Genomic DNA, 26,964 nt, shown 5'->3' with positions numbered 1-26,964 from the left:
TATCACTCTACTACATGCCTATTCATGTATCTATAAAGATGCCTCTTAAATATTGCTGTTCTATCTGTTTTTAACCACCTCCTCTGGCGGTGTATTCCAGGTATTTACCACCCTCTTGTCGAAAAAAGACAAGTTACTTCATCTCCTTTAAACTTCCCCTTTTAGCCTAAAGCTAATGCCCCTGCTAATTAACATTTGCAACCTGGGGGGGAAAAAGTCTGACTATCCATCCCCCTCATCATCTTGTAATCCTTTATCAGGATGCCCCTCAGTCTCCCACATTTATCTGAAAACAGTTTGTCCAATCTCCCTCAAGCCTAATATCCTTGAAACAGGCTATTGCTTGTTTAACCTTTTCTGTACTCTCTCCAAAGCCTTCACATCCCTCTGGTAGTGTGGCAACAAGAGCTGTAAGGACTACTTCAAACAGGGCCACTAAAGTTCTATAGAGCTGCGACACACTTGCCAATTTTCATACTGTATGACCCTCAGCTGATGATGGCAAGCATGCAACTGGACTTTTTGACCACCCCATCCACATGTATTGACACCTTCAGGAAACTGTGGACTTTTACACCTAGGTCCCCCTGTACATTAAAGCTTCATTTACTGTATACGTCACTCCTGCATTAGACTTTCTGAAATGCATCACCTCATTTGTATGGATCGAAACTTTCCAAACATCAAGGGAAGCTGGCCCAGGGGGTAGGGGTGGTGCTGGCATCATGGGAACCAAGCAGCCATGGAACAAGAGACAAGGTTGAGGCTACTGCAGATTTAGAGAGCATGTGGGGAAAAAAAAACAAGGCAGCACAAGGGAAAACTGATGAACTGAACTGGCTTTATTTCAATGCAAGCAGCCTGACAGGCAAGGTAGTTGAATTCAGCATCTGGAGGTGCCAGTGTTAGACTAGTCAGAAGTTACATAACTTCAGGTTACGGACCAAAATTTTATTTGAAATCACAAGCTTTCAGAATGCAGCTCCTTCATCAGGTGAAGGGACAAAAAGGAGCAGCACTCCAAAAGCTTACGATTACAAATAAACCAAACAAATTCAGGGCATGGGCGGGCTGGGGATATCACTTATTACAAAAACATGACTGAGGGAGGGAGAGGACCGGTAGCTCAATGTTCTGAGGTACAGATGCTGTAGGAAGGATAGAAGTTGAGGCAATAGATGTGGGGAATTGGGGAAACATCATGGCAACACGATATTCGAGGTATAGTTCAATGAAGCTATATGGGTGGAACTGAGAAATAAGGGGGGTGGTCACTTTGTATAATAGGCAGCCCCAGTCAGGGAAATGGAGGAGTAAGCATGTAGGGAAATTGCTGATAGCTGCAAGAATAATCGGGTTGTAACAGTAGGAGATTTTAACTTTCCAAATATACACTGGAACCATCAGTGTTAAGGGATTGGATGAAAAGGAATTTGGTAAGTGTATTCAAGAAAACACTCAATCAGTAAGCAGATGGCCCTACTAGAGGGGCACAATTCAGCCTTGTCTTGGGAAATAAGGCAGGGCATGTGACTGAGGTGTTATTAGGGGAGTATTTTGGGATGAGTGACCACAGTTATAGAAAAAGGATAGGCCTGGTCCACAAGTTACAGTAATAATGTGGGGCAAGGCCAGTTTTGTAGGCATTAAACAGGAACATGCAAAAGTTGATTGCGGGAGGTTGTTCATAGGTTAAAAAAAAATGTCTGACAAGTGGGAGGCTTTCCATGAGACAAGCGTTCAGGGACAGCAGAGTCATATAGCAAGAAAATAGACCTGTCGGTCCAAATAGTCTATGCCGAATATAATCCCATACTAAATTAGCTTTGCTCCTGATCCTATCCCTCCAAACCTTTCCTATTCATGTAGTTATCCAAATGTCTTTTAAATTTTGAGACTGTACCCAAATCTACCACTTCCTCAGGAAGTTCATTCCAGCTGCAAAGCACCCTCTAGGTAAAAAAACAAAATTACCACTGCCTTTAAAATCTCTATCATCTCAATTTAAAAATATGCCCACTAGTCTTGAAATCCACCAAAACTAGGGAAGAGTTAACTAACATTAATTCTATCTACACCTCTCATTTTATAAACATCGATCAGGTCACCTCTCTGCCCAGCCTCTCTCTCTATAACAAACCTTCTGTACCTGGCAACATCCTGGTAAATCTCTTCTGAACACTCTCCAGCTTAATATCCTCATAACTGGGGCAACCAGTACTGGGCTACACTTCACAAGAGGCCTCAACTGTAAACCTCAGCATGCCTTCTCAACTCTTATACACAAAAGGACTGTGCAATGAAAGTTAGCATACTTTCACGGGAAGGGCAAGGCTGTAAGGAGAACGGAACACTGAATGACTGGTGAAATTGAGGCTCTGGTCAAGAACAAGAAGGAACTACATGTCAGGTATGGACAGCATGAGTGTTGGGGGATGTAAGTGTACACCTAGCAGGAAAATCAGGAGGACAAAAAAAGGGACATGAGATAGCCTTGGCAGATCAGGTTAAGGGGAATCAGTGGAGATTCTACAAGTATATCAAGGGCAAGAGAGTAACTAGGGGGAAAAAGGACCCCTTAAAAGATCAACAAGGCCATTTGTGTGTGGAACCATAGGAGATGGGTGATAAACAAATACTTCAAATCAAAATTTACTGTGAAAAAGACATACAAGCTCGGAGACTCCGGGAAATAAATAGTGGTGTCTTAAAGAGTCCACGTTACAGAAGAGGAGGCACTAGCGGTCCTTAAATGCTAAAGGCAGACAAACCCCTGGAACTTGATCAAGGGTATCGCCAGGACATTGTGGGAAGCTAGGGGAGAAATTGCTATAAATTTCTCTGCTAGAAGCCCTGCAATCAGCAGCCACAGGTGAGGAGCTAATGTTGCACTATTATTTAAGAAAGGCTGCAATGAAATGTCAGGGAACTACAGACCAGTGAGCCTAATGTCAGTGGTGGGGAATCAGAGACAGAATGTACATGCATTTTGAAAGGCAAAGACTGATTGGGGAATAGTCAGATGGCTTTGTGCATAGGAAATAGTACCTCAAAAACTTGATTGAGTTGGTTTATAAGAAGCAACCAAGGAGAGAGATGAAGGCAGTGTGGTAGATGTTTACATGGACTTCAGATAGGCCTTCGATAAAGTTCCGCATGGTAGACAGGTTAGTAGGGAGAGCTAGCCAACTGGATACAAAATTGGCTTGATGGTAGGAAACAGAGGGTGGTGGCAGAGGGTTGTTGTTCAGACTTGAGGTCTGTGACCAGCGGTGTACCACAAAGATCACTGCTGCGTCCACTTGCTTGTCATTTACATAAACGATTTGGACGAAAGTACAAGAAGAACGATTAGTATGAGTATGGATGACACCAAAATTTGTGGCATAGCGGACGGTGAAAAAGGGTTACTTAAAAGTACAGTGAGATCTTGATCAACTCGGCCAATTAAGAGCAGATTAAGTTTAATTTAGATAAATGTGGGATGTTGCATTTTGGTGAGACAAACCAGGACAGAACTTACGCAGTTAATGATGGGCCCTGGGGTGAGCTGTCAAATAGTGAGACTCAGTGATGCAAGACCCTTGAAAGCGGTGTCACAGGTAAATAAGGTAGTGAAGGTGGCATTTGGCACATTTGCCTTCATTAGTCAGAACACTGAGTACAGGAGTTGGCAAGTCAAGACATTCGTCAGGCCCCTTTTGGAGTACAGTGTACAATTCTGGTTGCCAAGCTTTGGGAAGTTTGCTATTCAACTGGAACTGGGTGGGGGGGGGGGGGGGGGGGGGGGTGGGAGAGAGAAATGATTTATAAAGACATTACCGAGTCTGCAAGTTGAGAGATAAGGACAGGTTGGGACTCTTTCCCCGGTGCATTAGAGACTGAAGGGTAGCCTTCTGCAGGGTTATAAAATTATGAGGGGCATAGATGAGGAGAATAGCCAAGGTATTTTGGTAGATGTGTCCAAAACTAGAGGGCATGGCTTGAAGGTGAGAGAAGATTTGAGAGAGACTGGGGAGGGCGGGGCAACCTTTTCACACAGAAGGTGGGAGCGCATATGGAACGAGCTGCCAGATAAAGTGGTAAGAGCATGTGCAATTACAACATTTGTCATGTTACATGCCTCTAAGAGGGATTTGTCTGTTCTGGTTCTTTTGAAGGAGATGTTGTAAAACTTGGTGCCAAGATGTCTGCTCAGAGGAAAGCAGAATAAATAGCTTTGGGTTTTTTTTAAAAAAGAAAGGTGGGCAAAAGAAGCATGAGTGGGTGGAGTCAGGCTCACTCAGTTTTAGTTTTTGCTTTCAGTTACTGAAGTTGGATTTTTAGGGAGTTGAAGCTGCTAGCTACAGCTCTTTTTCAGTGGTGAAGAAAAGCCTGGGTTCCCTGTGCCGCTAGCTTCATTCTTTCAGTTTTTCCTTTCTCCAAGACTGGACGGGGGGTAACAAATGAGAGGGAAATCTCTTTTCACATTAAGTAGCTTGCCATGAATGAATCCCCTTTACTAATGTCCTGAAAAAGTTACCAAAAACCGATTGGACTAGCCAGAAAAATACTGTGGCTACAGGAATTATTTTGGATCCTGCAATGAGTACCTTACAACCAGGTGGGCTTGAGAAATCTACAACTCTCATGATCCACTCTCACCAATTCCTATTCCATCTACTTCTGATACATATAGCCCAGCTGAAGTTGCGAATGAACAATGGAAATCAGCATGCCTCAGCCTCTTCCTGCAGCTGGACCTTAACCTTGGACATTGGTAAAGCAACCTTTCACCTGCCCTATTCCACAATCCCCTTTTCTTCACCTTCTGGGGCATTTTTCCTAGCACCCAGTCAAGCTGGAGATCCACAGGATGACTTCCTTGTTGGTTCAGCTCTGATTTCACTGGAGTGTCCCGATCATCAACCAGCACAATCTGTAAAACAGAGTAATGTCTGTTCAATGAAACCCATTAGCCTACAGTGCTGGTTTCCCCACATGGCCAGCCAATCACTGCTCATCAGTCCAGCCCCACTTCGACAGATAATCGCAGCCTAACTCCCCATCCCAACAGTAAACCACAGCCCATCCCCTCCTGGATCAGCCAATCAATGCCAACCTCACCCCTCCCTACCAGCCAATTGCTGTCTGTCAGCCCTCTGCCAGAAAATCACTGCCATTCCATCTAGTCCCAGACACCCACACAATGAACCCCAATGTTCACATCCCAAACCCCTCACTTATCCCTTCTTCCTGCACTAATCCCCATCTCCCACCCTCTACACTAACCCTACCTGCGCCGATCCCTAATACATACATCTTAATCCCTACACTCAAAACGTGCACACCTATCTCACACCTCCCCACATTAACCTCAAATCGCACTGAACTCTGACTCCTGAACTGACTCCCATTTCACAAAACCCCGAAACAAATGCAAAGCCTGATTCCACCTGCTAATACCAGCAAAGTCTTCCCCCTTAAGTGGTTATGGAGGTTTCACCAACCTTTCCATCTCCTGTTATTTTACCCACAAAATCAACTGGACATTTCTCACGTTCACAGATGGCTCGAAGAAATGCTGAGTCCTTGGAGCGCATTAGAAGAGCATTTGATTCTTGATACTCAGCTCCCCACAGCTCGAGCACACTCAGAGTTGGATCCCCCACCTGTAATGACAGTAAACATATTCATGGGCCACATTCCTACAGGCATCTCCCATCTTCAATGGGAGGGCCAGAGCCATAGCCGATGCTCCCATGTTTGGAGGTTCACTGCAAGAATACTTAACATGTCTGAGGTTGTGCAGTAGATTTGTAGCTCAGGTTGTGGGTGTTGAGGTTGGTTGGCTTGCCTGCCGAGCTGGTTTTGTGTTTTGCAGATATTTCGTTACCATGCTTTGTAACATCCTCAGTGCAGCCTCCGATGAAGCAACGGTGTTTTCCCAGCTGCTTTTGAAACTCTGGGGTCTGTTGAGATCGATTGCCTCACTTCCGGTTTTCCTTCGTAGTGGAACTTATATGGGGTCGAGTTCTATGTGCTTAATAATAGCATGCTTTGCGGAGTGCCATGCTTCCTGGAGTTCTCATGCCTGTCTCTGCCTAGCCTGTCCCAGGATCTTGGTGCTGTCCCAGTTGAAGTGGTGGTTCTCCTTGTCCATGTGGATTCAGATGAGTGCGTAATGGTTATGCCTTTTTGTAGCCAGTTGGTGTTCATGTACTCTTGTTAGTTTCCTTCATGTTTTTCTGATGTAATGTTTCGTGCAGTCTCTGCAGGGTGTCTTGAGAATGACATTGGTCCTGTCCATTACGGGGAGTGGGTCCTTGGCTCAGACGAGCAGTTGGATTAGAGCTGACGTGGGCCTGTGTCACTCTGATGCCCAGTGATCGTACAGTCTTGTGGTCAGTTCCGATACGTTTCTGATATCAGGCAGTGAGATGAGTGTGTTGGGACGTGTAGTCTCTGTCTGATGCTGTTCGTGCAGGCAATTCTTTGCATTTCCAATTATCCTTGAAAACCTGAAAGAGGTATTCTTCTTCTTCTTGGCACAATTCCCTGTGCTGCAGTGTTGTTACCCTTTTAAATAGCATTTGCACACAGCTTCGTTGGTGTGCGCCGGGAAGGTTACTGTTGAAGTTCAGTACCTGGTCTGTGTGCGGGGCTTTTCGGTGCACCTTCGTTTGTAATTCCCCATTTGTCTTGCGCTCTACCATGACGTCTAGGAATGGGAGCTGTTTGTTCTTTTCCTTCTCTCTGGTGAATTCTATTTCTGGGAGGGTGTTGTTTGTGTCTCCTCTAATTTTGTCTGTTTAATGACCATAAAAGGTGGTGTCTACGTAGCACATCCACAGTTTAGGTTGGATTTGCAGAAGGGCAGTCCTTTCATCACTGCTTCTGCTATGAGTCCGGGGATAGGTGATCCCCTGGGTGCCCCATTGACTTGCTCGTATGTTTGGCCATTGAAAGTGAAGTGGATGGTCAGGCATAGGTCCAATAGTTTGAGCTATAAATTCAGCCAAAATTGTGGATATGCTATGTAGACAACACCTTTGTCATCATTAAATGGACCAAATTAGAGGAGATGTACGACTTATAAACAACACCCTCACTAGAATAAAATTCACTAGACAGGAGAACAAAAAAACAACATAGTAGGGTGCAAGACAAATGGGGAATTGCAAACAAAAGTACACTGAAAAGTGACACACACAGACCAGGTACTTAACTTCAACAGTAACATCCCAGCACACACAAGAGATGCTGCACACGAACATTATTTAAAAAAGGGTAACAACACACTGCAGCAACAGGGAATTATGCCAAGAATAATAAGAATACCTCTTCCAGGTTTTCAGGGACAATGGATATCCAAAGAACTGAGTCAGAAGATGCCTACACAAACAGCATCAGAAAGAGACTACATGCCCCAACGGACTCATCACACTGCCCTAGATCAGAAACACATTGGAACTCACCTCAAAACTCCTACGTCCACTGGGCATCAGTGGCACACAAGCCCACGTCAACGCTACGGTACTCACCCGAGCCAAGGACCCACTCCCCATCACGGACAGGACCAATGTCATTCTCAAGAACCCCTGCAGAGACTGTGCAAAACATTACAATCGGACAAACAGAAAGAAACTAACAAGAGTACATGAACACCAATTAGCTACAAAAAAGGCATGACCAATACACACTCATCTCAATCCACGTGGGCAAGGAGAACATCAAGAACCTTGGACAAGCTAGGCAGAGAATTCTAAGAAACATGGCACTCCACGAAGCACACCATTAATAAACACATTGAACTAGACCCCATATACATTCCACTACAAAGGAAAACCAGAAGTGAGGCAATTGATCTCAACACACCCTAGAGTTTAAAAACCAGGCATTAAAACACACTGACGCTTCACTGGAGGCCACAACGAAGATGTTGCCAAGCACAGTAACAAAGCGTCTGCGAAACAAGAAATCAGCTCGGGGAGCCAATCAACCTCAACATAATGCGTGCTTTATGTGTTTGCTCATGAAGAGGAATGTGACAAAATTTCAGAGACAGACAGAGAGAAAGCAAAGGTACTGGATAGTGTATAAATTGAGGAGTGGGGCTTACTACAAGGACTGCCGATATGAAAGGTAAATCAGTCACCTGGGCTGGATGGCTTGCACCTCAACTTGATGAGAATGGTGGGGGAGAAAATAATGAAGCAGCTGCTATAATCACTCAATTTTCCCAAAATACAGAGGATTGAAGAACAGCAAATGTAGCAGGCAGGTGTGCGAGATGGGCTGAGAGTCAGCAAGCAGAGAAAGAGTGCAACAGTTTAAGTGAAAGTGAGCCCTGGACCGAATTTTTGTTATGGAGAAGATTACCATGACAGTTTCACCCATAAAGGCCAGTTCTGGGATTAAAAGTTGTCCAACTGCAGTTCTGAGGAAGGGTCACCAGACCAGAAACATTAACTGATTTTCTTTCACAGGTGCCATCTGACCTGCTGAGCTTTACCAGCAACTTTGTTTTTGTTCCTGATTCACAGCATAAGCAGTTCTTTTGGTTTTTACAGAAGTAGAATGACAGAATGCCTTCAGGTTCACTTTGAAAGGGTTATGAGAGAACTGTATGTCTATTTAAGGGGCAGAATAAATACAACCTGAAAGAGATTTCTGGTTGCTTTAAATGCTTTTGCTGTACAAGCTGTCTCCTGAAAGTGTTTCAGAGATAATAGGAACTGCAGATGTTGGAGAATCTGAGATAACAAGGTGTAGAGCTGGATGAACACGGCAGGCCGAGCAGCAAAAGCTGACGTTTCGGGTCGAGACCTACCTTCAGAAAAAAAAAAGATTTTTTTTCTTGAAGGGTCTGGACCCAAAACGTCAGCTTTCCTGCTCCTCTGATGCTGCTTGACCTGCTATGTTCATTCAACTCTACACCTTGTCATCCCTGAAAGCGTTTCATCACTTTGTTTTAGTCTGCATGTTACAATTGAAGGATTTCAAATATCTTCAGTTATCAGTCTCTATGGGCATCATTAACTGATCGTGACGTAAAAGATAAGGAAACAGATTTCAGCATTTGATGAGGGATACAGGGGTAACATGAAGAAATTCTTTATCTAGTGAGTAGCTATCACATCAAATTCTGACTAAAAATGTGACAGGAACTGCAATTTTACTTGAGGAAATAAACATGCAGCGGTAAAGAGGGAAAATAAAATGGGCTACAGGACAGACAGCCATGGTCACAATGGACTGAACAGCCCTTTTCTGTGCTCATATGACTTGCTATTGATGAATCAGTCAGAAACGACATCTGAACCCATAATCATCCAAATTCAGTCTGTGCTGCTTCCACTTAATTTGGTGATGCTAACACCATCCACTGTGTCATGCCCACCTTGAATTTGCTGGTGTAAATTGTGGCCCCAGCTGGCTCACTCAGCTCCTTCAACACGTTACCTACAATGGTAGAAGAGAACCATCAGCTATATAACAGGCTAAATACAGATAGTAGTAACTACTCTCAGACTACAGAAACACAAAATCCCCAGCCCACTCATTCATTCACAAAATCCCAAATCTCTTCTCATTCACTCTAATTGCACAAAATCCTAAAGGATACAAACCCCTTTTTCATTCATTCCCACTGTATACAATCCCAATGACCAAACCCCTTCTCATTCTCTCCCACTGTACAGTCTTAAAGGACCCAAAATCCCTCTTCACTCACCCCAACCATGTACTTTCCCAGAGGATTCAAACCCCTTCCCATTTGACACATGGCCCCAAATACCTTCACATTCAAACACTCTGCAGTTTCTTGTGATTGTGTACAAAGGCATTTCAATGTCACACGCTCTTGCAGCTATCACAAAGCACTCCGCCCATCATGTTCCAATCATGTCCAGCCTATTAGATTCCAGTTGTGCTGACTAATGAGACTCAACCCCAGCCTCTTGGCTGAAGGTATCTCTACACACCATTGCCTCCTGCTCCCTGGTCGTGAATGCTACAGATGGGATTATTGTCCCGGCTCTCTATGCAGGCTCGCAAAGCTCGGTTCATCTTCTGCTCCATCTCAGCATCCCCTCTTTGCACAGCTCCAAAATCCAGCTCTGCTGTGTTGTCTCCTTGTACCTAGGGCAAGAGGAGAACAAGAGGAGAGTAACTATCACAGAAACAGGAGTTGGCTCTCCATTCTTCAGGCTTCCTCTCACTTACCACTCCACCACTGCCCCCAACCCAATGCTCCCTGTCCCCCTTAATACATCACACTGACTTGTACCTGGATTGAGGAGGCTGCCCCACCTCCCACTCCAATTCGATAGACTGGGCCTCCGATCTTCACCACCTCCATCTCTGAAACCAGAGAGACAGGTCAGTGCAGGCAGTCAAAATACACAGGAAACACAGTGGCAAAAATAGGCAGGTCAGAGCTATTTTGATGGCTTGTGTTGATAAGGCATGAGCCCCTGGTTACCTCTCAAAACTCTGGTGAACGGAGGCCCAGTCAAACCAATCTCTCTTGATGACTGGGTCCTGCCATCCCCAGAGTCAGTCGAGTGACTGCCTTTACAGCAATATATCTTTTTAGGTAGGGAGATCAAAACTGCACACTATACTCTTGGTATGGTTTCACCAAGGTCCTCTTCAATTGCAGTGAGATATCTGTACTTCTGAAGTCAAATCTTCATGCAATGAAGGCCAATACGCCATCTGCCTTCATTGACAGGAATTCAAAGACATCAGATTTCTTAATCCATCCACACTTCTCAATAAGTTGCTATTTAAATAATACACTTCCCTTCCTTTTTGTTTACAAAGCGTATAACTTCACATTTAGCCATGCTATACTGCATGTGTACATGTTTGCCTACTCACTCGAACAGTATAGATCACCCTGAAGCTTCTTTGCAAACTCCTTATCAGCCGGAGGACAGAACAAAGGGATCAGCATGTGGGCCCTGAATGCACAGGTTAATAAACAATGCAGAGGTTACAATACTCAGAACTGAGGTTAGTGCAGGGGTTCTCATATCCCCTCAGTAAATAACAGGCTAACCTGGTACACGACTCTCACCAGAAGACAACTGGTTAGGAGTTTAAAAAGAGACAAAAAAAATAAAATGTCTGTTTGCAGCCCTTTTCAAAAGGGCATTTTATTGGACAAGACAACTTTCATTACGGAGCTGGATATACTGTGCTAAAGTGGGAAATGTTGTATAGGGTCTACTCCAGAGAGCGGTCTTAGTTCTGGCACTCAACTTGCGGGGGTGAACTCAAGACTAGTTAGGGTAACTTAGTCAGCTGGATCCAAGAAACAAGAGGATAGTGGTTGTTGGATTGCCCATAGCTGAAGGTAACAAAATCTCTGGGTGAAGTTTTCAGCTATCATAAGATGGTTGAAGAGTATTGTTAGTTGAAACAGTAGTTTCCACAGTCAGAATCGTGGCATTCATGTATATGGTAATGAGATACATGAAGGAAGTGCCTTGTAGAACACAGCCTTCGATACAGAAACTGGTTCTGATAAGAACATGCTGGAAAAACCTTGTGAGACCTCTTCACCAGCTAGTTCAAAATTTAATAAAGAGAACAAAACCAGACGTCGCTGGAAAAGCTCAGCAGGTCTGGCAGCGTCTGTGAAGAGGAAAAAAAAAAATCAGAGTTAACATTTCAGGACCGGTGACTTTTCCTGAGAATTGAGCTTTCCAGCAACTTCTGGTTTTGTTCTTGATTTACAGCATCGGCAGTTCTTTCGTTTTTTTTGATAAAGAGAACTGTCTGATCCCACAATAACCAATACTTTTAAAATAACTTAGTGGGTATACAGACATAGTAATACTGCATGGAAACAGGCCCTTTGGGTCAAATTGGTCTATGCTGCCCACTCAGCTAGTTCCAATTGCCTGCATTTGGTCCATATCCCTCTATACCCTTCCCATCCACATTCCTAGCCAATATTGTTTTTAAATATTGGTATTGTACCTGCCTCACCACTTTCTCTGGCAGCTTATTCCACAAATGCACCATTCTCTGTGTGAAGAAGTTGCCCTTTCACCTTAAACCTGTGCCCTCTAGTTTTCAAATCCCCATCCTACGAAAAAAAGACAATATGCATTAATCCTATTGATGCCCCCCACGATTTTATACACCGCAATCTCCTACATTCCAAGGAATGAAGTCCCATCTTGGCCAACCTCTCCCTATAACTCGGGCCTACTAGTCCTGGCAACATCCTTGTAAGTCATCTTTACACCCTTTCCAGTTTAACTATTTCTTTCCCATAACAGAATGGCCAAAGCTGTACAAGATACTCCTAGTGCAGCCTCAACAACTTACACCACTGTAACGCCCCAACTCCTATACTCAATTCCTTGATGATGAAGGCCAGCATGCTAAATGCCTTCTTCAACACCCTGTCCACCTGTGACATTGCTTTCAACAAACTATATACTTGTACTCCTAGGTCCCTCTACTCCACAACACTTCTCAGGACCTTACCATTTACTGTACAAGTCCTACCTTTGTTTGACTTTCCAAAATGCAACATCTCAGACTTATCTGTATTGAATTGCATTTGCCAATCCTCGGCCCACTTCCTCATCTGATCAACAACCCTCTAAACTTCTGACAACCTTCCACTATACTTCCTAATGTTATTATCTGCCAACTTACTAATGATGTCTTGTACATTCACATCAGATTATTTATGTAAACAAAGGTCACAGCACCGACCCCTGTGGTACAGCATTAGCCACAGGCCTCCAGTCCAAGAAGCAACTTTCAACCATCGAGCCAATTGGCTATGTTTCCTGGATCCCATGCGACCTAACTATGACATGCAGGACCCTGTCAAAGGCCTTACTAAAGTCCATATGGACAACATCCACTGCCCTACCTTCATCCATCCCCTTGGTTACCTCTTTGAAAAACTCAGATTTGTCAGACATGACTTCCCATGCACAAATCCATGCTGACTATTGCTGATCAGACCGTGACTATCCAAACGTTCATTGACCCTGACCCTCCATTTCCTCTGCACTAACTTGCCTACCACTGATGTCAGGCTCACTGTCCTGTAGTTCCCTGGTTTGTCTTTGCTGCCTTTCTTAAACAACAGAACAACATTAGCCACCCTCCTGTCTTCTGGAACTTCACTAGCGACTAAAGATCAAGAAAGATTCTCTGCAACTTTTTCCGTACTCTCTCACAACATCTGAGGACGGACTTGTTCAGGCCCAGGGGATTTATCCACCTTAATGACTTTAAGGCTGCAAACAGCTCCTCTCAGGTAATGTGTATGTGGTCCAAAACATTCCATTTATTTCCCTAGCATCCATTATTCTCTCCTCAGTAAACACTGAGGAGAAATATTCATTAAAATTCTCTCCCATTTCCTGTGGCTCCAGACATAGGTGGCCATGCCGATCTTTAACAGGGCTAATTCTCTCCCTAGCCATCCTTTTACTCTTAATGTAGCTATAGAACTGCTTGGGATTATCTTTAACATTATCTGCCAGATCAATCTCACTTATGTTTTGCTTTAATTCCCGTCAAGAGAACTCCTACACTTTTTATAGTCTTCTAGGTATTCACTTGAGCCTGTTAGCTGAAAACCTTCTTATTCTTCCTAACCAGAGCCTCAATATTACTTGTCAGCCATGGATCCCTAAACCCACCGGCTTTTCCTTCACCATAACAGGGGCATACTGTCCCTGGACTCTTGATGTGCCACTTATAAAAGTCTCCAATTTGTCAATTTCCTTGACATTCAAAACAAGAGTCACCCAAATCAACTGCTGCTCGATCTTGCCTAATGGCCCCCAATTTGGTCCTGCACTAGTTTAGCACTTTAACCTATGGACCTGTCCTATCTTTTTCCACAACTATGTTAAAATTAGGAGAGTTATGGTGACTGGACCCAAAGTGCTCTCTGGCAGACACTTCAGTCACTTGCTCAACCTCGTTTCTCATGAGGTCCAGTGTTGCACCCTACCGAATATGGCCGTCTACACATAGATTTAGGGAACTTTCTTGGACACATTTGACAAATTCAGGGCCTTTCAGGCCTTTTATACTCTTAGTGGCCCACTCAATATGTTCAAATTGTAAATGCAGCCATAAAACTAACAGCAGGGGACTTAATTCCTCTGGACAGGCAATCCTAGGTGGTAGAAACCTCTAGCCTGCTAGTTTAGGAGACTGAATACTGTCAGTGCCTAATAACAGAGACTTTGATGGTGGGAAGGTTTAATAATTGGAGCAATTCTCAATATTGGAATGTGTTTGTGTAAGAAGTATTGAGAGAGCCTAAGGATAGATGATAAGGTGCCTGGGAAACAGAGATCATAGGAAGACCTAGGGCATGCATTCACAGAATTGGATGTGGGTGTCAGATGGGAGGAGGTGGAATGCACTTATGTTACGTACCATCATCGTAACATAGAATGTACAAAGAACAAAGAAAATTACAGCACAGGAACAGGCCCGTCAGCCCCACAAGCCTGCGCCAATCAAGATCCTCTGTCTAAACCTGTCATCTATTTTCTAAGGGTCTGTATCCCTTTGCTCCCTACCCTTCCAAGTACCTGTCCAGATGCATCTTAAAAGACACTATCGTGTCTGCCTCACCACCTCCGTTGGCAACGCATTTCAGGCACCCACCACCCTCTGCATAAAGAGCTTTCCACGCATATCTCCCTTAAACTTTCCTCCTCTCACTCTGAACTCATGACCCCTAGTAATTGAGTCCCCCACTCCTGGGAAAAAAACTTCTTGCTATCCACCTTGTCTATACCCCTCATGATTTTATAGACCTCAATCATGTCCCCCCTCAATCTCCGTCTTTCTAATGAAAATAATCCTAATCTACTCAACATTTCTTCATAGCTAATGCCCTCCATACCATGCAACATCCTGGTGAACCTCCTCTGCACTGTCTCCAAAGCATCCACATGCTTCTGGTAATGTGGCAACCAGAAATGTACACAGTACTCTGAATGTGGCTGAACCAAAGTCTTATACAACTGTAACATGACCTGCCAACTCTTGTACTCAATACCCTGTCCGAGGAAGGAAAGCATGCCTTCTTGACCACTATTGACCAGCACTGCCACATTCAGGGAACAATGGATCTGAACACCCAGATCCCTCTGTTCAATTTTCCCCAGGAGTTTTCCATTTACTGTATGCTGTTGAATGAGATCTTCCAAAATGCATCACCTCACATTTGCCCGGATTGAACGCCATCTGCCATTTATCGGCCCAACTCTCCAATTTATCTATATTCTGCTGTAATCTCTAACAGCCCCCTTCACTATCTGCTACTCCACCAATCTTCGTGTCATCTGCAAACTTGCTAATCAGACCACCTACACCTTCCTCCAAAATCATTTACATATATCACAAACAACTGTGGTCCCAGCATAGATCCCTGTGGAACACCACTGACTACAGGTCTCTAATTTGAGAAACCCCCTTCCACTACTACTCCCTGTCTCCTGTTACTTAGCCAGTTTTTTTTAATCCATCTAGCTAGCACACCCTGGACCCCATGTGACTTCACTTTCTCCATCAGCCTGCCATGGGGAACCTTATCAAGCACCTTACTGAAGCCTATGCAGATGACATCTACAGCCTTTCCCTCAATCAACTTTGTCACGTCTTCAAAGAATTCTATTAAGTTGGTAAGACATGACCTTCCCTGCACAAAACCATGTTGTCTATCACTGACAAGCCCATTTTCTTCCAAATGGGAATAGATCCTATCCTTCAAGGGTCTGTATTCCTTTGCTCCCTGCCCATCCATGTACTTGTCCAGATACATCAACATATTTTGACTGCGAGAGGTGGAAGTGTCTTGGAGGCTATCTCCAGTGACGTCTTCCAGGGTGCATTGGTATGGAGCTCTGAATAAAGTTTGATCTGTGCTGAACATGGGACTCAAGACTTCTCTTTAAAATCCCTCTCTACCAGTGGTAGAAGGCTGTTTTTGTTAAATGGAGGCCAGAGTCAAATGTCAGATGACAGGATCGGTGATGGGCCTTATTGCTGATTTATACATAAATGTTGTTGATGAGAATGTCAGGTTTCATAATCAGTCAATTTCAGGATGGCACAAAGATCAGTCGTGTAGTTGACAGTGAAGGAGGTTACAGCAGGATATAAACGGATGGAGACAGATGGATAGATAAATGGCAGATGGAATTTAACAGTGATGTGATGCATTTTGAAAGATAAGAGTGTACTCAATGAATGGTAGGATGCTAGGAAGCTCAGGGGATCAGAAGGATCGTTAGGTGCTTGTCCATAAATCCCTGAGGTGGCAGGGCACATTACTATGGTAGTTAAGGTGGCACAGAGGACTCTTGCCCTTATCAGTCAAGCCACAGTTTATAACAGGAAGGTTAGTTTGGAATGTTTCAGGTTTTGGTTAGGCCACAGCTGGCGTATTGTGCGCTGTTCTGGTCTCTGCACAATAGGAAAGATGGGACTGCACTGGAGCAGGTGCAGAGGAATGCAGCGGCTATGAAGAGAGAGGCTGGATAAGCGCGGGTTATTTTCTTTACAGCAGAGAAATTTGGGGGAGGGGCAGGAGGAAGCTGATTAGAGATGTGTACCATTATGAGGGGCATGATTCCTTTCACCGTTAGCCTTAGCTGGAGGGTCAACAAGAAGCATTCTTTTAAAGGTGAGTGGCAGGACGATTTGATGAAATTATCTTTCAGAGTGTGATGGAGGCCTAGAAAGCACTGCCTGCGACAGTGGTTGAGGAGGGTAATCACAACTTTCAAAAAGTACTTGATGAACACTTGAAATGTCATAATATTCAAGGCTAAAGGGCCTGATACTGGCACAGGGACTAGTGCAGATTTAGTGTACAGCTAAAGCTGTCTCAATGGGCTGAAAATGATTCCATGATTGACAGGAAGTAAACTGATGCAAAAAAAAATGTTACTACTTAATATAACTACTGAACACTACCAGTACAGGCTGGAAAATATAAAGCTGCCTCCACACTTTTAAACTGAATGTGCAGCTTCCTCCATACTGGCCCCACCAAATACCCCCAGGACTGGCACAGTATACGGCTCGACACAGGGAAAAGTCCCCTCTTCTCTTTTAAACTGAGAGCAAAGCTTTCTCTAAACTGTCCCCATCAAACACTCCCTGAACACAGGGTCAGATACAGAGTAAAACATTCTCTGCACTGTCCCTAACACTCGCTGGGCAGTCACAAAAAACTACTGCAGATCTGCCTCCCCCTTTCCTCCACTCTAGGGAGGTCAAACAGCACCCACCTGGATCTGGCTGCTCTTTGTGGATGTGCTGATCTTCAATGGCTCCAATCCCAGCGCTGAACATAATTGGTTTCAACCATTCCCTCCTCTCCTGATTAGGAAGCAGCATCCCAAATGACCGTGCAAATCCTGAAAAATGAAACAAAAGGCTTTGGTCAAACTTCTAGAGCACAACTCAGTAAGTTTTATAGTTACTCGGATTGCTGAGGACTCACTCACCAGCCCACCATGACTCACCTGCCAGGACTGGCTCTCCGAATTTGTTTCCGTAATCGGATGCCCCATTACTGGCCTCTATTGCTATCTCCAGAGGCCGTGCAAAATTCCCAGGATAAGCAAATGTCCGGTCTTCCCAGGGCAGGTCATAGCCTGCAAACAGAATGAGTTAATCCTGTGTTAACCATGATATCCAGGTGGCAAGAGTTGCTAAACTGGGCAGACACCAAAATACTGCAGTAGGACAATTAAACATTCTTAGCGATGCTGCTCGTTGAACCATTTTAGGCAGACACTGGCCCCCAAATCAAAATTTACCTGGATACAGAAGATTCCCAAAGCAGTAGCCTGCAGTTCCAGCAATGGTATGTGCTCCTCGACCTGTGCACTGTATGTCACGGATACGACCTCCAGTCCCTGTGGTAGCACCACTGAAAGGAGCGACACCTGAGATAGTGACAAACCAGTTAACAGGGAATCACATTTCAGCAAGACAACCAGGCGGAGAATCACAGATGTGGACACAAACCTGTGGGGAAGTTGTGTGTTTCTGCAGTGAAGATTACATGTCTCATTCTTTCACATTTTTCCACCTTGCTCGCCCGTGACTGATTGCTGGGATATAGACACTTCACAACTTTCCCGGTGATCGCACTGCAGGGTGGGGAAAAAAAATCATGTTTTCATTGACCAAAACAAAAAAGGATCAACGGCCTTGGTGTCAGTAATCTGGTTTTCCTCCACCAATAGCCCCATCAAACCCCAGTCATCTTCACAAACAGCTCAAAATAGTGCGGCAATGAGACTATGTACCGATCACGAATGATGTTGTCCAGTCCTCATCAGTGCCCCTTGTTCCCTTCACTCTTCTGACTCTCTGGCCCCTCCCTCTCCCTGTTTATCATACCATCTGATATCCCCTCTACTGCAATACTTAGGAGACTAACCTGCTGTTGTCCGAAAACTTGATGATGTTGTTCTTGTTGCTATAATCCTGCGTCTTCATGATCAGGTCAAAAAGACTCTCCTGTTTAGTTTCACCATCAATCGTCAAACGCCCCTTAAAGAACCAATGCCGGCTGTGTTCACTGGATGCAAACAAACCAGTAGCATCACCAAATGCAACCAGGTGTGCGTGCACGGGGCAGGAGAGATACTAATGTGGCGAAGAGTGGGCCTTTGGAACGGGGCAATGGGATTAGTTTGTGGTTTGACAGACATTGGAGAGTGGGACAGTTGGATTAGTTGGAGGTCTGATTCACATTGCAGAGAGTGGGACAGGCAGATTAGTTTGAATTTTATGCAAGGACATCAAGTGGACCATAGGGTGTGCCAAATCAACCTCACCTGTTTGACTGTGCCAGGTCGAAACACTCCACACTACTGGGATTCCTACCCACTTTCCTGAACAAACCAGTGTAATATTCCAGGTCCCAGGCATCAAAGGCTAACCCTGTGGAAGGGAGACAGTCTGCATTAGCTCTGAGTTGTGTCTCCACTAAACAGGCCAAATAATTCACATTTTAAAAAATGAGCAAAAGCAACAGGAATAAACAGAACTGGAGAAGCGGCTTAAGGAACTGCTGCCCTACCTCAGCAATCAAAGGTCAAGGGTCACAACACAACAATCTAGTGCTCAGTATTCAGTATTACTGCAGGCTGCTCCACGAGTGCATTTCATGTAAACATATGTGTTTGCCTAATAATATTTTTCTTTGAAGTTCATTAAGTTGTGCGCAGAATATCACACAACAGCAGCTGCTTTATTTCTGGCCAGTTATTGGTTGTCTAATAGATAAGCATGTGACAGACATGCCAGTCCTATCTACTGCACAGCCTGTGCCATGGGGGAAACTCTACCTTTCTTATCTCCTGGACATCTACACGTGCAGGAGGTACGCAAGCTCCAAACTAAGAAGCTGATCAGTTGCTGAACTCAGTTAACCAAAAGAGCAAGACAGTGCAGCCGACATCACTTTTGCGGCTGGGCCAGGCCAGCCGATGAAAGGAGGAGTGAGCAAAGAGGAAGCGGGCATCTGCTAAACAGTCAAAGAGGACCAGGCACATAACAAGAGCCTCTGAGCATCTCCCTCCTAAGCCAGTATTCAGTTCTGAAACTGATGAAAATCATGGGTCCTCCAGTGGAATGCAATGAGGCCTAAACCTCTGGCGCCATGGCTGACTCAGTTGTACCAGTCCTAAGGGTAGGAAAGCAATAGTCAAGGAACAAGCAGGTCTTTTTATCAACGCAGGTTTGACGCTGGGTAATGTTGTTTTTGTGATGCCAATTAGATAATCGTAGAATTATGATGACGCAGGAAGCTACTCTGCCTACCATACTTGCTCCAGCTCTATCACTTAGTGCCGATCTCCTGCGTTTCCCCCGTATCTTTGTATACTATTACTGTCCAAAAATCCATCTCAAAGCTTCAATTGAGCCTGCCTCCATCACGTTGCCAAGCAGTGCATTCCCTGCCCTAACACCCTATGTGCAACAGTTATTTTTTCTCACCCATGCATCTCTTGCAGATCACTAAAATCTATGCTGTCCCATTCTTATTCCCTTCACAAGTGTGAAAAGCTTCATCCTACCCATGATTTTGTAAATTTCAATTAGATCTTCTCTCAGCCTTCTCTCCAGAGCGAACAGTCCTAACATCTACAGATAAAGTGAGGTGTTGCACTTTGGGAAATCAAACCAAGGGAGGCCTTATACAATAAACAATAAGGTTCTGAGAAGTTTTGTGGAACAGGGACTGCGCGGTACAAGTACATAGCTCTTTGAAAGTGGCGTCACAAGTGGGCATGGTGAAGGCAGCATTTAGCATGTTGGCCTTCATTGGTCGAGACATTGAGCACAGGAGTCGTACGTTATGTTACAGTTGAATAAGTCATTGCTGAGGCCATGCTTGAATAGTGTGTATAGTTTTGGTCACTCTGTTGTAGGAAAGACAGTGAAATTGGAAAGTGTGCAAAAGATGATTTACGCGGATGCCAGGACTAACAGGCCTGAGTTCTTGGGAGTGTTTGGCCAGGATAGGGCTTTATTCCTTGGAACTTAGGAGAATGAGCAGTGAGCTTATGGAGATGCATAAAATCATGGGGAGCATTGACAGGACAAATGCATATAGTCTTTTTCCCAGGGAAGGGGATTTGGAAACTAGAAGGTGAGGGGGTAAGTATGTTCGGAAGGACCTGAGGGGCGTGCGTATTTGGAATGGGCTGCCAGAGAAAGTGGTTGAGGCAGGTACAATAGCAACATTTAAAAACATTTGGATAGATACATGGATGGGAACAGTTTAGAAGGATATTGACCAAAGAAGCTGCGTGGGCACCGTGGACCAGTTTGGGCCAAAAGGGCCTGTTTCCATGCTGTATCACTATCTCTAACTTATTCCCACATCTGAAGTTTCTCATTTTGAATCCGTTCTTGTAAATCACTTAGCATCATACAGCCCCTTTGGTGCAACAGTCCATGTGGACTACAACCCCAAACTAAACTAGTCCTACCCATTCGTGTACCTATCTAAATCTCTTTTAGAGATTATGACTGTCCCTGCATCCACCACTTCCCCCACAAGGTCATTCCACACACAAACTACTGTGTTTAAAAAACTGCTTCACTTCTTTTTTGGAAATCTTTCTCCTCTCAGCTTAAAATATATCCCCTAGTCTTGAAATCCCCTACCATTCACCTTGTCTATATTACCTGTTATTTTATAAAACTCTAAAAAGGTCACCTTTCAACCTCCTATGCTTCAGTGAAAGAAGTCCCAGCCTCTAGTTATAACTCAAATCCTCCATTCCTGGCAACATTCCAGTAAATCTCTTCTGACCCCTCTCCAGTTGATCATATCCTTCAGGGCAACCACAACTAAACACAGTACTGCAGAACAGGCCTGACCAACATCCTGTACATCTTTTATTTTTTTTTTTAAATATACTTTTGCACTCTTCAACACACACATCTTTCCTTTAATGTGGGACCTGCAGCTGTACGCATTGGTCCAGGTGACATCTAAGTTTATTGTTGGGGGAAGGCAGGAGATTTGCACTAAGTTTTAGAGCTGGAGCAAGCACAATAGGTGGGGTAGCCTCTTAAATCATTGCCTTGCACAATCTAGGGTACTCTACACTCCCATTAATAAAAGCTGAGAATACTGAATGATTTATTTACTGCTCTGGCCAACTGTCCTGAGCTTCTTTTAGAATTGTACGTACAATTTTATATAGACGTTCAGTGTTCCTCTGACCGAAGTCCATCAACTCTTACTTATCTATACTGAACCTCTTCTGCCACCTATCCATCCACTCCATCAACCTGTCAATGTCCTTCTGGAGTTGCACACTATCCTCTTGGTTTGCAAATCTTCCAAGTTTAACATCATCTGCAAACTTGGAAATCATCCCCTGCACATCAAGACCCTGATCATTTACACATATCAGAAAAAAAAACAAGTGCAGATATAAACCTAAGATTTGCAGGGCTAGCTGAAATAAAGTTAAATGAAATGAGAAGAAGTCTGGTCATGACCTAATAATTAGAAAAGTCACTGATTTTTGAAGTATTTCTATGTTGGAACATGCAAGTTTACATCAAGCATTTTAACTCAGCAGAAATAAACTGCACTGTCACAGTTAACGCTAGAAAAACAAAGTTTAGAACAGACACAGTGAAACCTATATAATAAAAACTAATCAGCTAAATTGAAGATTGTCAATATAATGCTTACAAAGCAAAATTCTGAGGTTGTTTGAAAGATGTAAAAAAGTGGTGAACAGCAAGCACAAGCCAAAAGTATTAGGTCAAAGTTCATTAAAAGCAATCAACAAACCTCTTTCAAAGGAGATACAAGCAAATCCTAATGAATGACTTGGTCAAACCAATGTGGGAGGACATAACATATTTGTGATATTTGCCAGTGGTCCAATTGGTCAAACACTGGAGTAGAATCAAGACTTTGAATGTACAGCTTCTTTGCATGTAAGAGTACATGCCTAAAAGTTAGCTAAATTGTAGAACAGAGGCTGATTGATGAACAGCTGAGAGTTGAAAGAGCAAGGCTGACCACCTGTCTTGGTCTCATATCCGGACAGGTCCCACATAATAGGGTTAATTCATGACTGTAAGCATTGTATAGATAAAATTATTGCAGTCTTTTGTTTTCATAAGAAATAAATCTGGGAGCATCCCTTTATTAGACAGGCCATGGGTTATTGATATCTAGATATACCTGATAGTCTATAAAAAGTGGGACTGAAAGCCTATACAAGGGTCTCAATCCAATCTTTAGGTTTGTAGTGAGTTCCCTTTCTCCAGCCTGAAAGTTATCCATTGACCATTCCTCACTGTTTCTATCATTCAGCCAAGTTTAGAGTCAGAGGACTTAGAACAAACACCATAGAACATTACAGCGCAGTACAGGCCCTTCAGCCCTCAATGTTGCACCGACTTGTGAACCAATCTGAAGCCCATCTAACCTACACTATTCCATTATCATCCATTTGTTCATCCAATGACCATTTAAATGCCCTTAAAGTTGGTGAGTCTACTACTGTTGCAGCTGTGCATTCCATGCCCTTAATAGCCTGAGTAAAGAACCTACCTATGACATCTGTCCTATATCTGTCACCCCTCAATTTAAAGCTTTGTTCCCTCATGCTATCCATTACCATCTGAGGAAAAAGGCTCTCACTGTCGACCCTATCTAATCCTCTGATCATCGTGTACATCTCTATTAAGTTGCCTCTTAATCTTCTTCTCTCTAATGAAAACATTCTCAAGTCCCCCAGCCTTTTCTCATAAGACCTTCCCTCCATACCAGGCAACATCCTGGTAAATCTCCTTTGCACCCTTTCCAAAGGTTCCACATCCTTCCCATAATGCAGCATCCAGAACTGTACGCAATACTCCAAGTGCGGCCGCACCAGATTTTAGTACAGCTGCAACATGACCTCATGGCTCTGAAACTCAATCCCTCTCCCAATAAAACCTGACACACCGTACACCTTCTTAACAACCCTATCAACATGGGTGGCATCTTTCAGGGATCTATGCACATGGGCACAGATCTCTGCTCATACAAACTTCCAAGAATCTTACCATTAGCCCAGTACTCTGTATTCCTGTTACTCCTTCCAAAGTGAATCATCTCACGCTTATCCACATTAAACTTCATTTGCCACCTCTCAGCCCAGCTCTGCAACTTATCTATGTCCCTCAGTAACCTGCAACATCCTTCTGCACGATCCACAACTCCACCGACTTTAGTGTCATCCACAAATTTACTGACCCATCCTTCTCCGCCCTCATCCAGGTCATTTATAATTATGGCCAACAGTAGTGGCCCAAAACTCAACAGTATTCAGCCCATCAAGTCCAACAGCCACCTAAATACTGTAATCCCATTTTCTAACACTTGGCTCATAGCTTTGCATGCCTTACCATCCCAAGTGCATATTTAAGTACTTCAGCTTTACACATGTTTCTGCCTCTACCACCCCACAGGCAGCAACTTCCAGGTTCGCATCCAAGGTTTTTTTTGTTACATTACCTTGCATCCTTCTGCTTCGTACCTTAAATCTATGCCTCATAGTCATTGATCCCACCAGCAAGTTTTTCCTACCTACACCATCTATGCCCCTCACAATTTTCTATGTCAATCATTTCCCCCTCAATCTCCTCTGCTCTAAGGAAAGCAATCCAAGTCTGCCCAATGTCTCTTTTATAACAAACTCTCCAGCCCAGGCAGCATCCTAGTAAATCTCCTCTGCACCCTCTCTATTGCCATCACATCCTTCTTATAAGATTTCAGAGCTGCACACAATACTCTAGCTGTGGACTAATCAACATTTTATACAATTCTGGTATAAGAGCAGGGAGATTAACTCTACGCCACAACTAATGGAGGCAAGTATACCATATGCCTACACAACCACTTTATCTCTGGTTTTGTTTGTCCTGCCCAAGTGCATCACTACAATTATCCACTGAATTCTTTTGCGACTGATCACTTCATCTAACCAGCCTGCCTCTATCCATAGGACAGATATGTGATGCTATATTTCGGTAGGACAATTCAGGACAGGACTTACACTTGACAGTAATGTCCTGGGGAGTGTTGCAAAAGAGAGAGACCCTGGCATGCAGGTTCATAGATCCTGTGGAGTCACAGGGAGATGGTAGTGAAGGCGGCATTTGGGAGGGTTGCCTTTATTGGTCAGTGCATTGAGTGTAGAAGTTGGAAGGTCATGTTGCAGCTGTACAGGACTTTGATAGGTCACTTTTGGAATAGTGCACTCAATTCTGATCCTCCTGCTACAGGAAATAAACTTGAAAGGGTACAGAAATTGTTTACAAGTATGTTGCCAGGATTGAAGGGTTTCAGCGAGACAGGCTAAATAGGCTGTGTTTTCTCTGGAGTGCCAAAGGCTGAGGGGTGACCTGTGAACCTGCTGGAGCTACCACATGACACAAGAAATGGCCAGAATTAAAAAAGCCTGCTTCACCATTTAGATACAAATGGTGACTAACTGGTGTTAAACTGATTAAGAGAGAATTAGAAGCCAGCTCGAGTATTTCAGATAAACAGTACTGCCTTTCAGGATAGGTTACTCCAGACAAAAGGGAGCATTGTCTGAACAAAAGTTACAAGGAGTCCTGAGAAAGCCTTGATAAGGAAATATTTATGAATAAATAATTCAAAGATTTGTAACAAACACAGATGAAATAGTGGGATTGTGACTCAAAAAGAAAGCTTGAAGGATCATTAAACAAGTAATTAATTCCAGTCTCAATAATGAAAGGACATTATTCCATTAGGGGAACAACATTAGTGAAGCATCATCGAGTCATGAGAACAGCAGCTAAAGTAATCTTGCAGAAATTGATAGTTTCTTTGAAACTATTTACGATATTAAAAAACCGGTTCAGTTAAAAAAATTTTAAAATAGTCACAAAATAGATTTCATAATTATAGAGATATACAATAAAAGCATTAAGGGAAAACATTAAAGGGATGCCTGGCATCAAAGGGGCAGCACGGTAGCTCAGCTGTTACCACTGCTGCCTCAGTGCCCAGGTTCAAATCCATCCTTAGGCGACTGTGTGGATTTGCACATTCTCCCTGTGTCTGCGAGGGTTTCCTCCAGGGCTCCAGTTTCCTCCCACAGTCCAAAGATGCGCAGGGTAGGTAGACTGGCTGTACTAAATTGTCCATAGTACTCAGGGAATGTGTAACTTAAGGGAGTTATTAGGGGATGGGTCTGGGTGGGATGCTCCAAGGGTCGGTGTGGACTTGTTGGGCTGAAGGGCCTGTTCCCACACTGTAGGGATTCTGTGTAATTCTATGAGTGATAGAATTTGACAGATAGTAAGTAGAATACAACAAACAACAGAATTCAAGCGGTCCTTAGGAGACAAGCAAGTCAGAGCCATGTCCAAAAGGAGTATAGCCAGTAACCTTGGAACGCAAAAACACAAAATTGCTGGAAAAACTCAGCAGGTCTAGCAGCATCTATGAAGAAAAACAGAGTTCTCAGTTCTGAGGAAGGGTCACTGGACCCAAAACGTTAATTTGGATTTTTTTTCTTCACAGACACTGCCAGACCTGCTGAGCTTTTCTAGCCACTTCTGTTTTTGTTCCCGATTTACAGCATCCACAGTTCTTTTGGTTTTAACTTTGGAATGCAAATAGGTTACACAGAAAGATCCTAAGACCCAGAGACTGTAATGTCTGTTAGGCATCATGAAAAGCAAGGAAACCAGGAGTGTCCATCCTTGATCGGGCATTTCACAGGACTTATTGTATTGAGACAGGACAAGGGCACAGAAATCATGATGTATGCAATCACTAACACATGCAGATTTGACAGAGCCGAAAACACAAAAGCAAAAATTCTGAATTTCTACTGCACTCAGTGCCATACCCCAAGGAGCGCAGGATAAAAAGGACAGAGCAGATGAATGTCTCACTGGAGAGATGCCACAAGGGAGGTATTCTTGAAACACTGCAACTGGTTCTAGGAAGACAGCTGCACAGGCCAGTCGGTGTTCACCTCAAGTGGGCTGGCAGCAATGGTCGTATGTTTTTGTGTGTCCTTGGAGACCTGAGCTTGTATAGAGTAAGCTAATCGGACTGAGTGTCGACTGATAAGAGGGTGTTGTAATTATTACAGCATGAAGAATAGAAATGACAGCTCAACATTCCTGGTTGCAGGATTCTTAGATCAGATAGCGATGGAAAGAAAGGAGGAGAGAAGATCTCAATATCAATTTCAGGAAGAATGATTGTCCACATTGTGGTTGTCAAAGGATCATTAAATGAGGTCAAATAGAGAACCTGGGCCACACTTGGGTCAGAATTACGTAAATTTATAATTCACCCCCAAAGAGCCTGAAGGAGACAGAACAACAAATACATAAGCAATCTGAGAAGTACAGGAATAAGCTGGCAGAAGT

General features: G+C 43.8%; 1 protein-coding gene across 1 annotated transcript in view; it reads right to left on the bottom strand.

Annotated features, from left to right (window-relative positions):
* Positions 1-26,964, bottom strand: part of pfas (phosphoribosylformylglycinamidine synthase) — a 72,782-nt gene that overhangs the window by 28,964 nt on the left and 16,854 nt on the right. Inside the window, exons 6-16 of the mRNA XM_059643074.1 lie at positions 18,852-18,957; positions 18,452-18,592; positions 18,034-18,158; positions 17,823-17,951; positions 17,526-17,657; positions 17,289-17,417; positions 10,271-10,344; positions 9,966-10,122; positions 9,383-9,444; positions 5,490-5,651; positions 4,808-4,918 (exon numbers count right to left, since the gene is read on the bottom strand). Of these exons, the coding sequence (XP_059499057.1) occupies positions 4,808-4,918; positions 5,490-5,651; positions 9,383-9,444; positions 9,966-10,122; positions 10,271-10,344; positions 17,289-17,417; positions 17,526-17,657; positions 17,823-17,951; positions 18,034-18,158; positions 18,452-18,592; positions 18,852-18,957 (1,328 nt within the window). The remainder of the gene's footprint in view (positions 1-4,807; positions 4,919-5,489; positions 5,652-9,382; positions 9,445-9,965; positions 10,123-10,270; positions 10,345-17,288; positions 17,418-17,525; positions 17,658-17,822; positions 17,952-18,033; positions 18,159-18,451; positions 18,593-18,851; positions 18,958-26,964) is intronic.

The sequence above is a fragment of the Stegostoma tigrinum genome, chromosome 47 (assembly GCF_030684315.1).
Source record: "Stegostoma tigrinum isolate sSteTig4 chromosome 47, sSteTig4.hap1, whole genome shotgun sequence".
NCBI classification, from domain to species: domain Eukaryota; kingdom Metazoa; phylum Chordata; class Chondrichthyes; order Orectolobiformes; family Stegostomatidae; genus Stegostoma; species Stegostoma tigrinum.
Note: the sequence above shows the minus strand (reverse complement) of the source record. Positions and strands in the feature narration are given on the sequence as shown.